The 16635-nt window shown below is 44.3% G+C and overlaps 1 protein-coding gene across 1 annotated transcript in view; it reads right to left on the bottom strand.

The window, feature by feature from the left end:
* Window positions 1-16635, bottom strand: part of DTNB (dystrobrevin, beta) — a 175709-nt gene that overhangs the window by 76077 nt on the left and 82997 nt on the right. The window contains exons 10-11 of the mRNA XM_010002203.1: window positions 7085-7174; window positions 510-597 (exon numbers count right to left, since the gene is read on the bottom strand). Coding sequence (XP_010000505.1) covers window positions 510-597; window positions 7085-7174 — 178 coding nt within the window. The remainder of the gene's footprint in view (window positions 1-509; window positions 598-7084; window positions 7175-16635) is intronic.

Genomic DNA, 16635 nt, shown 5'->3' on the forward strand with positions numbered 1-16635 from the left:
TCCCTACATTCTTAATTGCCAGGATCTCCTAGAGCAATTTGTTGCTAAACCTGTATTTATTTTACCAATTTAAAATTGCTTGGGTGTTTCCTCTAATTTCTTCTGTAATAACTGACTACAAACCCCAAACTCCTTCCTTTCTCTCTCTTGGGCTCCTTCCCTCTGGAATAAATACATTCCACAACGTTTGCACCACGGTTTGTTTTCCTCAGGTATCTACGCATTTATCTCTTCTCTGGACTAAGCAGGACTAAGCTGCTTATTCTCTCCTCTGACCTCATTTCTAATAATTTGTGTCGCTGTTTTCCCTTTTCCCTGCTCTCCCCTCGCAGGATCTCTGCTGCAGATGAGGAAAGCTTACAGCCTCCCATCAGCTGAGCAAACAACAACAAAAAAATGACAATTTCACGCAGCTATTAGCATTAAGCTACTAATTAGACTGAAAAAAAACCACAACCCACCACCTTGTGCATCCCCGGGGGGGTGAGGAGGGCTGGATCTTCACTTACTGCATTCCCAGCTTCGGCGGCCAGCCGGGCAGCGTACCTGGCGATCAGCCTGTGCTCCTCGTCCAGCCGGCCGGGGCTGTCCAGGACACTGCTGGGGAAAAGCCAAAACACCCCATCAATACACTCACATCCAGGGATGGCAGAAAGAAGATGCATTATTGCAAAGAGAAAGTGATAGGGAAAAGAGAAGTCATGCTGGAAATAATCCAGAATATTCCCTTTTTCATCCTGCTTCCAAAACGGGGAACTGCTCCGAAGCCTTTCTGCCCTGTAGCACTTTCTCCAGGATTCATGTCTTCCAGTTTTAAATGATTGAAATAATTTGGTTTTCAACAATTAATAAACATGTATCACCGTAATTTAATTTGTTTCTTGAGATTTTCTGCAATATCTTTCAGTTTACTCAAGGGAAAAAAGGATAAAAAGCTGAATGAGGAGGGAGAAAAGTTTTGTCCTTGGGAGATGCTGGATGACAGGTGTCCAAGTCAGGAGGATTTCCAGGAAGAAGAGCAATGGGAACTATGCTGACTTGGGAAGAATGGACTCAGTCACTGAACAACAACAACTTAAACACAAATAATACTTTGTGAATCAGCTTGGCTTACACCTGAATTACAATCACCTTACACCACCCCAACATACAACATGCGGTAATTTGAGACTTCCTTCCCACCTCCACAAGCAGAGGAGGGAACGGTTCCAGATGCTCCACACAGACAGGCCGGGAAATGTTGCTGAAAAAAAATTATTTAATAATATTTCCAATAATTATTAGCAACGGTGTGAGCACCCTGAGGTGCCAGAGAAAGGGACTATGAACTTTGAAACAGGAAAAGTAGAGACAGGAGATGGGAGAAAGCCCCAAGAGTAGGAAGTGAAAGGCAGCACCTCAATCTTCCTCACAATTACCAGCAGCATCATCGCCTCTGGGCATGTTAATCATTAATGGGATTAATCCAGCCTGATAACACAGCCAGTGCCTGTAGCACTGAACCACTTTCTACTCTTCACAAATCTCTTTTTAACTTGAAATACACAGGGAGAAATTATAATCTTCAAGCTGTATTAATTGCAACCAGTCAATGCTAAGATCTAGCACCAGATCCATTTTGGCAGGGAAAAGCCAAATCAACAACTTTTAAAGTCAACACCCAAGCAGATTTCTCATCCCAGTCTTTCTTTCCAAGGGAAGCCACCAAATTAGCTATAAAAACTAATCCATAATTTACTGGAAACAACCAGGTTTCCAGGTGGAAATGACCCATGTGTTGCAACACAGCCTTCCCAAGGCTATTCCTGACATTTGACAGAGCATTCCCAAACCCAGGACCGGCTCACGGCATTTGCAGCATCTGCACAGGCTTACAGGGAAATTCAGGATCAGAATCACACCCCAGAAAGCAGCAAAGGAAGAGACACATGCCCAGCACCCAGAAAAACTATTTTTAGTCCACATTACCACAAGATAATTTACATTTCTTCAAGCTTAATTTAATACATTTATGTTGACATTATTTAAATTTCATAGATTCATTATTACCTTATTTAAAAAAATCAAACCTATATTGCATACATTACATTTATTAAAAAAAAACCAACCCAAACAGCTGCAATTTCTTTTCTATAACACCAAATTTAACAACTTGATCTCTCTTCAGACTCTGAAAGTCTGCCAGATGACATGTTTGGGACGGCATGGAAACACGGGACTGAATTTAACAGAGGTATAGCTACAATTCATACTGCTGGCTTTACAACAAGTATAAATTGTGTTGCCTCTTCATTTGTCCTGCTGGGTGAAGACCTGAAGATGTTCAGCTGAACAGTGTAAAGGAGGGAGTGGGGGAAAGGTGAGCTAAGACAGTAGGAAAATATATTAAAGAAAATTAAAAACAGAGTCTTTACACCAGGCTTTATGAACCACACACACATGCTAATTAGTTTTCTGGTTGTTTATTTTTGTTGTTGTTGAGGGACAATCTTTCCCATCCTACCTTCTGAATTTGGTAATGGTTTTGTTTAGCTTTCCTTTGCAATTTGGTCTGTACAAATTTTGGGTTTTTTTCTGCTTTTACAGGAATGCAGATGGTTCCATCCCTTCTGCCCTTTCCATTATCTGGTATTTCCTCATGCCTTTCCCAGGCCCTGGAATGATCACCTCTTATCTAAGTGAATTAGAAAATAGTTATTGAGAAGGTCTTATGTACTTGAAGAAAACCTGAAATTTAAAAGAAATAATAATCCTTTTCTGTTTGCTTTTAGAAATGCTGTATAGATGGAGAGGACATGGAATTCAAGTACATCTCCAGGCCCTCCTGCTTATTCTTTAATTTAAACAGTTTGAACAAATGAACCACTACTGAACCTGCAGCTGTCGGATTAGCAGAGAGGGTGGCAAACACAACCTCCAGTTCTTTACACGGTTCCAGGAAGGAAAACTCAAGTCTTTTGTAGTCATAACTTCTGTGGAGATATTGCAAAGGATCCCTACCCCAAACACCCTTCTGTGGTGGGAGCCCCACAGAGCTCCATGTCCTGAGGGACAGAGGCTGCCCCACAAAGGGGGAACCTTCTCCCGCTCAAACAATTCCCATGGGATTCGGTGCTGCCTGCGGGAAGGTCCTGGAGGGAAAGCCAGCACAACAAGGAGAGGACATCAGCTCCAGAAGAATGGGAAAGGCAGCAAAGGGGAAGAATAAGCCTGGCTCAAGCCCAGAGCTCAGAAGTGGGTAGGGTACGTGGCTGAGAGTTCAAAGGTGTTCACAGGAGCAGAATTTTGGAAAAGCAGTATTATAAATTTCTCAATCTTAAAATGTAGTGCTAGGTGGCTTCATAGACTCACAGAATGGTTTAGGTTGGAAGAGACCTTAAATATCATCTAGTCCCAACCCCCTGCCATGGGCAGGGACACCTCCCACTAGACCAGGTTGCTCCAAGCTCCATCAATCCTTGAACACTTCCAGGGATAGGGCAGCCACAGCTGCTCTGGGCAACCTGGGCCAGGGTCTCACCACCCTCACAGCAAAGAATTTATTCCTCAGATCTCATCTCATTCTCCCCTCTTGCAGCTTGAAAGCATTCTCCCTCCTCTTGTCACTCCATGATGCTGAGAAGTAGCAGAGACCAGCAGAAGAAGGTATGGCTCATTCTTTCAGTGCTGGCTAGAAGGACCACACATCCCAGGTGTCAACTGATGGTAAGCCAAGGGTAAGGGTCTTGGAGACAGAATATTTTTAAGAAAAGTGACTTTTTCTTTCCTTTCTCATTTTAAATTGGGAGTGCTGCAGAGAATTGCAGTTTCAGAGTCTGAAATTTAAAGGAAACCAAATGAAACCAGCCAAGCAAGTAACCACCCATCCATCCACCCAGATCAACCAACCCAAATGAAAACACATATATCAGGGGCCAGCTGTCTTCTGCAGGAAATGCAGAATACAAAATACATCAAAATAATGACACTCTGGGTAAGGCTATTTTATTTTTCTGGTGAAAAGTGGAGCTGAACCAGGGGCTGGGGAAAAGAAGCCGTGCTGAATGATGGGAAAGGTAAGTTATGAATGCTGAGCTTAAGAAGTATGTAACAAACAACGAACCAAGAAATAAAGCACAACTCATTGGCTCCATAAGCTTGTATATGGGATTACTTGCTGCACTCTGCAGCTGTCTTTGCCTGCAGCACATCCTTTAGGGTGGGGATTTTCTATTATTTCTTTGAAAAGCACTTAACCAATTTGGATTGCTGCCACAACAATACAGTAGGTAAAAGAAAGAAAGAAAGAAAGATGTTATTGTAAGATAAATGAGGAACACTGAGCTTTCTTTGCTATATTCCTTATGTAGCTCAGATGGGCTTTTTGGTTGGAGGACATAAGTGAATTATGTAATTTTTTAAATGATGAAAAATCTCAGGGATCCAGCTTAGCCATGGCTCCAAGGCCATCAAGGTTTGGCTGAAAGACACAAGGAGATGCTGGGCAATAAGGAGCAAAAGTAAGTACACACAGCATCAGAGATTGGAAGTAGAAGAAAGGTTAAGCTCAAATTTGCAGTGGGGCTTTTTTAAAAAGCGTCAGCACAATTAATCCCTGGGACAGACTGTCAATGACATGAGCAGCTTCTCCATCACACTGTGCTCTGAAAGCTACATTTTGAGAGAAAAAAGGTGTTAGGTTCAGCCAAGGGATGAAAGGGGTGATGGTTTTAAACTAAAAGAGGGGAGATTCAGACCAGATTTAAGGAAGAAATTGTTTATGCTGGTGAGACACTTGCCCAGGATGCCCAAAGAGGTAGGAGATGGACATGCTGTCCATAAGAGATTCATTGTTAGTCAGCCAGATACAGAGGAGATTTGGGAGGGCTGGATGGGATACCCTGAGCATCACCACTCAGCTCACCAAAAGTAGAAAGATCTACTGTTACATGAGATTTTTGTGGGGTGAGGGGAAGATCAAAAGAAGGAACAGAGGAGTACAGATCCCATCAGTCTCTTTCACTGACTTGGAAGACCCTCCCATACACAATGAAATTAGGATTTAAACTCTTTCCTTCACATTTGGTTTCTCCGAGGAGTATGCTGTGGCTCTGGTAACACTGCCAAGTGATATTGGTTTTAATATGAAGACCTGAAAGACTGAAAACCTTTACTCCAACAAGTTATAACATAGCAGCAACACACCATACTTCAATCTGTCACATGCTCTTCAAGATGCACTCCTTTGTACCTCCCAACCTTCTGATTACAGTCATTGAGTGAAGGTGAGAGTCTAAAATTCCTTCATTTTTATTGTCTGGTGGCCAATATTATGGGCTTTCTGTTCATAGCAGGTGATAGCAGACAGCAGTGACTCACTGCCAAGAAAAAAACTGACTTTCCCCAGAGATCCAGACAGCCAGAACAGGATCAATACAGCAGTGAAATACAAATCTCTACATGACAGAGTGATGAAATAGGACCCCAAAAATATCATTCAGAGGATGACAACATGGAGAGAGCAAGGCCTTGCCATATAGCCTCCAAATCACTAAAGCTCCTTTTCCTTTCCAGCACAGCTCTGGCTCTTAAAAGGCAACATTTAATTAGATCCAAAAGTGGAAGAGGGAAAACCTCCCAGCTGTGTCCTGTGATGAAATGGGAGAGCTGCAGTTGGAGCTTTAGGGTAAAATTTCTCTACGTAGATACCGCCATGAAATATAAATGTGCACAAATACTAAAGCTGAGGTGAAAGACATCAATTATTCAAAGCATTAACATTTTTTTGGGAAGGCACTGGCAGAAACGGTCACATTAAGCAGGTTGTGTTGATGGGATAGGAAGAGTTTAGCTGAGGCAAAGAGATGGAGACAGGTTGGGACATCTTCCTGTGACTGTGTTTGGGGTGGAGAGGTAAAAGCAATGAGGAGAAAGAACAGAGCTGTCATCAAATCCCAGACTGGTTTGGGTTAGAGGGACATTAAAGCTCAGCTAGTGCCACCCCTCTGCCATGGGCAGGGACACCTCCCACTAGACCAGGTTGCTCCAAGCCCCATCCAACCTGGCCTTCAACACTGCCAGGGATGGGGCAGCCACAGCTGCTCTGAGCAACCTGGGCCAGGGTCTCACCACCCTCACAGCGAAGAATTTCTTCCTCAGATCTCATCTCAATCTCCCTTCTTGCAGCTTGAAATCATTGCCACTCTTCCCATCACTCCCTGCCCTTGTAAAAATAGGACAATGTTGGCAGGAGAACCAATGCGTATGAGCTGTCTGTGAAAAAAATTAAGGTGGAAATCAGACAGTTTGCTGCTGGTGAAAGACAAGACTGCAAAATGGCCACGAAGAGAAAAATTCTCTAACCCTTTTGGGAGGATGTTCACCAGTTTGTGACCAGGATTCTGCAATGCAATGAATGCATTGGAGTGGGACTGGACACAAACTGCTCCCTTCCCCTTTTGTATTTCCCCCTGTGCATGTTTCCCTGAGCACCTCTGCTCTGGATACAGGCTGACAGAGTTGGGGATTTTCAGCCTGGAGAAGGGAAAGCTTCAGGAAAACCTTAAAGCACCTTCCAGGACCTGAACAGCCTATAGGAGATCTAGGGAAGAACTTCTGATAGGGGCAGGGAGTAATGGGATGAGGGAGAATGGCTTTAAAGTGTAAGAGAGGAGATTGAGATAAGATCTTAGGAAGAAATTCTTTGCTGTGAGGGTGGTGAGACACTGGCTCAGGTTGCCCAGAGCAGCTGTGGCTGCCCCATCCCTGGCAGTGTTGAAGGCTGGGTTGGATAGGGCTTGGAGTGAATTGGTCTAGTGGGAGATGTCCCTGTCTATTGCAGAGGGGTGGGACTGGGTGAACTTTAAGATCCCTTCCCACTCAACCAGACTGGGATTCTGTGATTCTGTATTCGTTTCTCTGCATACACATCAGTGCATTTTGCACATTTTATGTCCTTCCAGGTGATCTCAGACAACACTCAAGACATTTTCCCCTTTATTTGCCAACAGAGGCCAAATACCTTTGATTGGACTATCACTTCCCAGAGGAAGCAGCATCAGGGTGCCCGTCCCTGCCCAGGGGAGACCCCTGCCCTAGCACTAACCATGCACCGCTCTGCAGTCGGGTCACGTAGCTGGCGATCAGTGCATGCTCATCAGCTACTCGGCCGGCAGCCTCCGGGATGCACTGTAACCTCCTAGTGATGAAGGCAAAAGAGAGCAAACAGAACATGACATGAATACAAAGCAAATAATTCATGAACGGCAACAAAACAAACAGTGAAAAACAAAACCAAACGGATGAGTAATCAAAAGTGTGACAGAACTGACCCCGCTGCTGCCAAACAGCTCCATGAACAAGCCAAACCACACTGGGCTGCTTTTTTATCACCATGACTAAAAGCAGAGCTGAAAGCATTCAGAATCTTCTGGGTTTTTTTCTCATAGTAATAAATGAAAATACGAGGAAAGCGATAAAAAGAAATAAAAATTAGTGGTTGATGTCAACAGAATTACCCTCTAACAGAGACTCATTAAATGATGCCATATTTTCTTTTTTTTTGAGGGCTCATAAAAATGAAGTTGCTGTAGTTTTGAGTATTTCTACAGACAGAGACTGAATGCAAGAAATACCAGCCAGAAGTAAACACACAGAAATAACTACTTCTCTAGATGGTCCAACTAAACCACATTGATTTTTACCACACCTGTAACAGCAACATCTCAAAACCCCTGAGAGAAACCAGCAAAGTGGTTCTGGTTTTATCCCAGGCAGCCACATCTTCTCTTCCAGCTCCAAAGATGGATACACCATCTGTGCTACAGGATTTCCTCCACATCCATAGGGAGTTTTGCCCATGGGACTCACTGCTGCTCTAGCACATGGAATGGTGCATGTTGGACAAAGCACTGCTCTACTGGGAGATGAAAAGTCCTGTACAGGTGCGAGATGGGAGTGTTCCCTACAAAATGATCCTCCAACATGTTATCACTGTTATTTTAGCATTTCTTCCTAACATTCAAGTGAAGGAGAAATCCCATTTTTCATCTCCATGTCAGGCATTCAAGCTGCTCTTTCAATTTACAAACCACAGTTAATCCTTTCTCCAAACAGGTGCAGGAAGTATTTGTTTCAGAAGCTTTTATAAATATGGCATTTATTGCTTTCAGCATCACTGTACTCATATTATGAAAACAGAATTCATATTTTTCAGACACACAAACTCTTTTCTTCCCTGTTATGTGCAGCAACATGTCAGAGAAGTCTGCCAGAAGCAGAGCAAGACCTTATAAAAAAGAAGCAAACCGGAATTTCCCACATCAACCCCTCCAGGCAACGAGCAACCTTTGGAATAATGGGTTTGTAATAAGAAAAGAGACTTCACATTAACCACTGCGCAGCAGAATTTTTAAGCAACCTACACTTGGTGAAGTCTGACTGCTGGCAAGAGCTGAAAAGCTTGATTTTAAATCTGCTTTACAGCAGGGACATTGCTGCAACCACAACAACGAAGGTCCCAAGACCTTTTTTCATTACAACTCTTTAGAAAAGAGAAAAGCCCAGCAGAAATGACCACAATCTTAACCCAAAATGAGAATAGCTTCCTGATTTGGAAGAAAAATAAAACTTAGATCAAATTAACATGTGTCTGAACACCATTCCTAACATGTATCTGATTTTCCACTCATATTTCAAGCACAGGTGAGCCTGTCCAGGGGAACCTCAGTCCCTCCAGAGAACCACTCAGCAGGATCCGAGCTTCAGAACATCACAAAATGCAGAATTAAGGTGGTGAGAGGAGGAACCCCCTGCACATACTCCAGCTGCTGCACTCTGTGAGGGTAGACTATGGGGTAGACGTTAGGAAGGAATTCTTTGCTGTAAGGGTGGTGAGACACTGGCCCAGGTTGCTCTGAGAAGCTGTGGCTGCCCCATCCCTGGAAGTGTTGAAGGCCAGGTTGGATGGGGTTGGAGCAAGCTGGTACAGTGGGAGGTGTCTCTGCCCATGACAAGGGGGTTGGAACTGGATGAGCTCCTCTCTGACCTTGATAAAGGCAGTTCTGCCCCCTCTCCTCTGTTCATTTTCCCCAGTGAATCACTGGTATATCAAAAGGCAACTTTGGATCAGCCCAAGCCAGATGTGAATTTAGATACAATTTGCAAAACAATGGTCTGCAGCCCACCCTCTCTTCAAGGGGGGGGATCAAACAGATGAGACAGCAAATGTTTTCCTGAACTGCAAGTGTGCTGCTGTGCCATGTAACCTGGTCTGAAATGGACCTGCATAACTTAACAAGCCTCTGGACCTGCAGTTCCCACCACACATCTAAAACCTCCAGGGCTGAGAACCAAATCTGGTGCTTCTCCTCCCCACACCCCAAGTGGACCTGAAGTCCTCTCACCAACCCCTTCCCCACAAGGACCACGATAAGGACTCTCCTTCTCTGGAAGGTCAAGCTCTCAACACCACCAGCTGCTTTTGCACTTGGAACGTGTCCATAACCTTCTTAGAATCTGCTGCCCAGAAGCTAACACAGCACATCAGGTGGAAGCCACCACTACAGAATCATTGAGCTCTCCTAGACATGGTGCTCCTGTTACTACAAACCCCCATCACATCATCATCCTCTTTTGGGGGGGATTTATGTTGCTTTGCATTCAGTTCCTAATCCACTACAATTTCCCACTTTTCACTATCAGGTCCCTCTAATTGGTCATTCTACAATTCTCATTCATGCATTTAATTTTTATTTTCTGTCACTGTGAGTTGTTCTTATTAATTTCATCTTATTGATCTACAGGACCCCTCTGAAGACTCCCCAGTAGCTCCCCTGCATAGCATCAGTGTGAACTTTCTGTACACATGTTCCCTGTTTCATCACGCCAAGACATAAACTGAGTAATGCTGAATGGGGAACAGACCCCGTGAGATCCCACCTGACACGTGCTCCCTCTCTGCTAGAAAAATATTGATATTTTCTTCCTCTGACTGCAATTTTTCCACTGGTGTCACACCCACATAACAGCAGTTTCAACCAGTCCACGTTTACCTAGTTTATTTATGAAAATACCATATGGGATAGTGTCAAAAGCTTTATGAGTCAATAAATTTAAAATTAGTGCGTCCCCCTCCTTCACGAGGCCGCCCACCCAGGCAGAACCATCCAATTCTCATTCTTTGACATGATTTGTTCTCCACACAGATGCGTCAGCTATTTTTATTCCCTACTCCTCCACGTGGGAGTGGACGGACTGTTTTATAACGTGTATCCCTTTGACTTTCAGATACATATTTGATGATAGGACTGGTGGGAACGGTTTCAAGCTGCAAGAGGGGAGAGTGAGATAAGATCTGAGGAAGAAACTCTTTGCTGAGGAAGAAATTTGAAGAGACCCTGGCCCAGGCTACCCAGAGAAGCTGTGGCTGCCTCATCCCTGGCAGTGTTGAAGGCCAGGTTGGATGGGGCTTGGAGCAATCTGGTCCACTGGAAGGTGCTCCTGCCCATAGCAGGGCGGTAGGACTGTATGACCTTTAAGGTCTCTTCCAACCCAAACCATTCTGTGAGTCTATGATTTCAGCAAAAAACCCAAAACTTCTTCATATAGCCTGGGAGCAGAGAAACAGCAATGTCATCTCTTGACACCACAAAGGATGGTGGCTGGTGGGGATAGGAACATTCTGGGTGCATTCTGCTGCAGATGCAGCCACAGATCTATTTGCACCTCTGTGAAAATGTCTTTAAAACCTGAAGCCTAAGGAAGTTCATTGGTGAAAAAACTCCTTTAGAAAGTAACATTCTATTCATCCAGCACTGTGAGTCTTACCTTTGTAGAATTCCATACTGGCTTGGGTTGGAAGGGACCTTAAAGATCATCCAGTCCCAACCCCCTGCCATGGGCAGGGACATCCCCCACCAGACCAGGTTGCTCCAAGCCCCATCCAACCTGGCCTTCAACACTGCCAGGGATTCGGCAGCCACAGCTGCTCTGGGAAAGTGATTGGTCACATGAATGAGGGTTTGCTTTGTTCTGCTTAAAAAAATATGAGTATATCCCTGGTAGAGAATCTCAGAACTACACTACAGTGACAGAATCCCTTATTTTTCAGAAGACAGTGTCAAAGACAAAATACCGCCTCCTCCACCCAGACCTTAAAGATCATCCAGTCCCAACCCCCTGCCATGGGCAGGGACATCCCCCACCAGACCAGGTTGCTCCAAGCCCCATCCAACCTGGCCTTCAACACTGCCAGGGATTCGGCAGCCACAGCTGCTCTGGGAAAGTGATTGGTCACATGAATGAGGGTTTGCTTTGTTCTGCTTAAAAAAATATGAGTATATCCCTGGTAGAGAATCTCAGAACTACACTACAGTGACAGAATCCCTTATTTTTCAGAAGACAGTGTCAAAGACAAAATACCGCCTCCTCCACCCAGGTTAGCCACACACTGTCACTGAATTTTTCAAAGCAGCATTAAAATGTTATTTTGTAGTAGGTTTCCCCCACTCTTCAAGTAGCAGCATCTACCACACACCAAAAACATGTTACACTGTGCCAAGCCAGAGCCAAAAGAGAACAAGAAATAACGTTAATCAAGCTCCCTCTGAAGGGAGAGGGGAAGCAAGATTAAATGGGAAGAGAAAAATGAGGTCAGAGGAATCTCCACAAAGCTGCAGGAGGCTTCTTCTTGTCCTGCTGCTCAGGTGTGATGGCTGAAGGTTGGGTTCTGGGTGCTTGGTCATGACTGGGGCTCAAACATTTAACTGCATATCAGTGAGAACAGGGTTTGAAAGGTTGTTGGCTCCTGCCCCAAATTTTGCACACTAAGACTTGGCCCCACAGCTTTATAAGCAACTCAAGAAATTATGAAGGTATATACATGGTGCATTTGGTGTCTTAAATTCATTTCTGTTCAGAAAATCTACCAGGAAAGCCAAGTAAAATAGGCAATTAATTTTAAATCCTGTAATTTCCAGCAGGAAATCTCTGCAAATTTCTGTTACGCTGGCTCACAACTTTATACATCTTTATAAAACTGCACAGTGCTGCTCTGGCTACTGAGAAGGGAAAGAACTTTTGAAGGAGCTGCCAGGACGTAATCTAGAGGGATCTCTTGTTTGCTGTCATATTACTTTCCCCCATGATTGATTTAAATAGATGTTAAGGTCAAAAAGGATAATTACCACCCTTCCCTGCATCGTACAGACTAGGAAATTTAGCAGAGCAATTTCTGGATCCAAGCCATGCCTTTTGCTGACCTGCAGTGCTCTGCTCAGACAGTGATGTAACCTGGCTTAGGGATTTAAAGTCAAGGGGGAGCCACCACTTGCCTCAAACACCACAAACAACTGATTTCTTTAGACCCCTGCCTCCAGCCAGCACATGCAGATAAGACACTTATCATGGATCCAAGTTGAAAATAACACAGTATCATTATACAGGGAAATGCAACACGGTCCAAGAGCAGCGGCATGAGGATGGTCATCAGCAAAGCAGAGAATCCAGGGAAAAAAACATTATCTTGCAACACTTGAATTTAAAGAGATACAGGGCAGGGAGGAATGAAGAGCCAGAAGAGGTGGCAGAAGGACAGCAGTGACAAAAACTCTTTGAGTGTGTGTGCTGCTATTTAGTCACTTAGAAAAAATAAAATCAAATCTTAATTGGGAAACTTACACCAAACATGTGGAAGTGTAAAAACGGACAACTTGAACAAAAATGAAAAAAAACAGCATCATAGCATTGCCTGGAGGCGAAGGGAGGGGAACCTTCTCCTCTTCTCAGTGCTGGTGAGGCCACACTGGACTGCTGGGCCCAGTGCTGGGCTCCCCAGTTCAAGGGACATGGAAAGACTGGGAGAGACCAGTGAGGGGTCACCCAGATGATGAAGGACTGAAGCATCACTGCTATAAGAAGGGGCTGAGGGAGCTGGGACTGGAGCAGAGAGGGCTCATGGGGACTGAACCCATGACTATAAATACCTTCAGGAAGGAATGAAGAAGACAGAGCCAGGCAGGACCAGAAGCCACAGATACAACATAGAAATTCCATCTGAATACAAAACATCCACTTTTTTTTACCATGAGGGTAGTCAAACACTGGCACAAGTTGCCCAGAAAGGCTGTAGAGTCTCTGTCTCTGGAGATACTAAAACCCCAACTGGGCACGATCCTGGACAACCTCCTCTGTGGGACCCTGCTAGAGCAGGGGCTGGACAAAATCATCCAAAGAGGTCCCATCCAGCCTCCAGCAGCCTGTGATTTCTGTGACTGTGTTATAACACATTGAGAAGAACTGGGCTGACAAATCTCAGAGCAGACAAAGATCAGGTAGCTAGGAATAAACCCAACCATCTTGGTGCCAAAGCCAAGATTTCTTTTATATTTTATTCAGATGTTTTCCTATTGATCTTGAAACTTATAGCCACTGAAGAGCAGTGTATAAATCTCTAAACTATTCCCCTTGCAGATGCCTTTGGACTATTTCTTCTTCCATTAAACTCTCCGTGCTCTCACTTAATGCCTCTTCTTATAAACCAGATCCCACAGCCTCAAAATTGCACCTGGAGGATTTTAAACCACAAGTTTAAAAAAAAATGCCTATCGGTATTAGATATCAGTTTAAATATTAACTGCTGAAACACAGATTTTTCATATGAAACTGTGAGGCTGGTTCATTATGCTAACCCTTGTCCTCACCCTTCCTTCCTCCTTGCTGTCCCTTCTCTTTCATCTGATAGAATCATAGAATCATTCTGGTTGGAAAAGACCTTTCAGATCAAGTCCAACTATTAACCCAGCACTGCCAAGGCCACCACTAAACCATGTCCCTCAGCACCACATCTACATGACTTTGAAACCCCTCTAGGGCTGGGCACTCCACCTCTGCCCTGGGCAGCCTGGGCCAGGGCCTGACAACCCTTTCCAGGAAGAAACTGTTCCCAATATCCAATCTTAACCTCCCCTGGCACAACTTGAGGCCATTTGCTCTCATCCTATAATTGATTGTCCCATCTTCACAGAGCAAGGTTACATGTGAGCTGGGATCTTCCTTGGCTCTAGACAAAGATAAGTTTTTATCCCTTTACACAGAAAATCTATTTTGGTATTATGTAGGAATACATATATGGCATTATGATGCCAACACGTCTGACCACCCTGACTACATTAGTATCAGTAATCCTAACAGTGCCAGCTGCCACAATCCCTCTAGGCTCACACTACTGAACTCTATTCCCCAAAAACTTTTTGTGGCTGAAACTACAGCTAAAACAGCTCCAGGATCTCAAGAGGTCACACAGATCTAAGCAGCATAATATGAGAAAAGGAACGTCCTTCACCTGCACCAAGAAAAAGGGCAGAGCAGACAGTGACAGTGGTTTCAGTGACCTGCAGGTGGAATTAGTGGCTGGGCAGCAAGAAGGAGATGTCAGAGAGATGAATGTGGGTATGGAAACAAAGGAGAAAAAAGGAACATTGGAAATTGTCAGAAGATAAATTAAGCTGGCCGATGAAATAAAAATCACTCTGGGTTACAGAACTTAAAAAACCCCAAGGGGCAGCATCAGTGACATAGGTATGAAATCCATCAATGCAGAGCTAATGGCAGAGAAAAGTTTCTGAAGGTCTGGTCAAGAAGCTAGAAACCAACCAGGCATGCAAACACTTGCAAACTAAGAGAAAGGCAGAACTCCAGGGGTAATAATGATGCTGGAGGCAGTAAAGTCAAAGAAGGCCAAACAAAAGTAAATGCAGGGCAAGTATGAGGGTCTAGGAAGAGCAGAAAACCAGTGACATTAGGAGCAGAAGACTTAGAAAAAATCAGTTAGTGGAGTTAGTGGAAATAAAACCTCTCAGATAGGAAAAAGGAGGCACCTGAGTACTGTCTAGTCAGATGACATTATATCTCTTTCAACTTCTGTTTTTAAGTTGCAAATAACTTTCTTCTCTTGTGTTGGGGACCCCAGAGCTGGACTTAGCACTGTAGGGGGTCTTGCCAGAGTGAAGCAGAGGACTGTTCTTATCTTAAAGTGGACATCTACATCAGGTCTGCTCTGTCACATTCCAGAAGAGTTTATTTATCTGCAGAAACTACAGAGGGAGCCTACTGCACCTCGCTTGGGAGGAAATGTCCCACTGCAATCAATGGAGGAGTTGAGATGATGGTCACTCTTACACATTTATAGGACCCATCACGGTGACAAAGACATATACAAGCCTTTTAGAAAAGAAACAGTGTATACATGAACAAGACTGAAGGACAGTGCACTTAAAGTCTAATATGGGTCTGCAATGTAAAAGATGCTCCCTAACCCAGAGACTGACCACGGCTGCTGAGAAAACAAATTATGTAGAAGGATATGCAAAGAGGGAAATATACATCATTAACCTAATTGAGGGCAGGTTGTCTTTGGGAACAGAATTACTGAAAGAAGCATAGAGCACATTGACCACAACAGGAGGAAAAAAATATCTCTTCCTGAAGTAATTTAAAATAAATTAGCTAAACCAAATAACATTTAATGGGCTTGGCCTAGTCTTACAGCAGAGACAAAATAATCTTCATTTATTCAGAAAGGTTCATTTGCTGCAAAGATCAGAGAAACACTGTGTTTTGTTGTATCATAGGTAATGAACACAGGTAAGGCTGCATGACTATTTCTCCTCAATACATGTACAGAACATCTGTCTTCCACAGCTGCTCCACCACTCTCAAACCTAAACATGCCATTGAATCCCTCAGCTTTTTTTTCCATTTGGAAATATACATTTTGCAAGATGAGAAAGAAATGAACTGGCCATGCTGGAGAACTAAATGTGAGCCCCATCCACAGCAGAGCATGGCCAGAGCTTTGCTGCTGTTCCCAGGCCTCCCTGCTCACCAGAAAAACCTTCCTCTGACCTCATTCTGTCTGCAGCATTTGAGGAGGCAGAAAGCTCCCTGCCTAGTGCAAAACATGGTTATTGAAATGCTGGGATCTGAAGAGTTTGTTGCCCCCTGTGGATATTTTCCCACTGAAATCAGAGGATGAGGAGGCTGGAAAAGTTCCTCTGAGATGTGCAGGACCAAAGTGCACTGGCAAGTGTTCCTTTGGTTTGCTTGGTTTTTGCTTTTTAGTTTGCAAAAAAAGCGAACTTGGGCATGAGAATCCTGTTCTTTTAGCTCAGTCTTACTCCCAACAAAACACTTGTCAAAGGGAGGTTATTTTTGGCAGCATTTACTCTGTCCTGGAAGAGTGAGGATCTCTGAAGTGCAGCTGGACCCCAGCCTCCCCTTTGGCACTCCTTGTGCAATGAATGGATCCAATCACCACAGGAGTCATTGAATCCCAGACAGGTCTGGTTTGGAGGGACCTCGAAGATCACCCAGTCCCAACCCCCTGCCATGGGCAGGGACACCTCCCACCAGACCAGGTTGCTCCAAGCCCCATCCAACCTGCCCTTCAACACTGCCAGGGATGGGGCAGCCACAGCTGCTCTGGGCAACCTGGGCCAGGGTCTCACCACCCTCACAGCAAAGAATTTCTTCTTAATGTCTAATCTAAGTCTACTCTCTTTCAGTTTAAAGCCAGTATAGATATCACTAGATACAGATATCTGGCTAGATCATCCCTACTGTCTTTGTCCAGGGAAGCTGTGGCTGCCCCATCCCTGG

Source organism: Chaetura pelagica, unplaced genomic scaffold (assembly GCF_000747805.2).
Source record: "Chaetura pelagica isolate M959 unplaced genomic scaffold, ChaPel_1.0 scaffold107, whole genome shotgun sequence".
Taxonomy (NCBI): Eukaryota; Metazoa; Chordata; class Aves; order Apodiformes; family Apodidae; genus Chaetura; species Chaetura pelagica.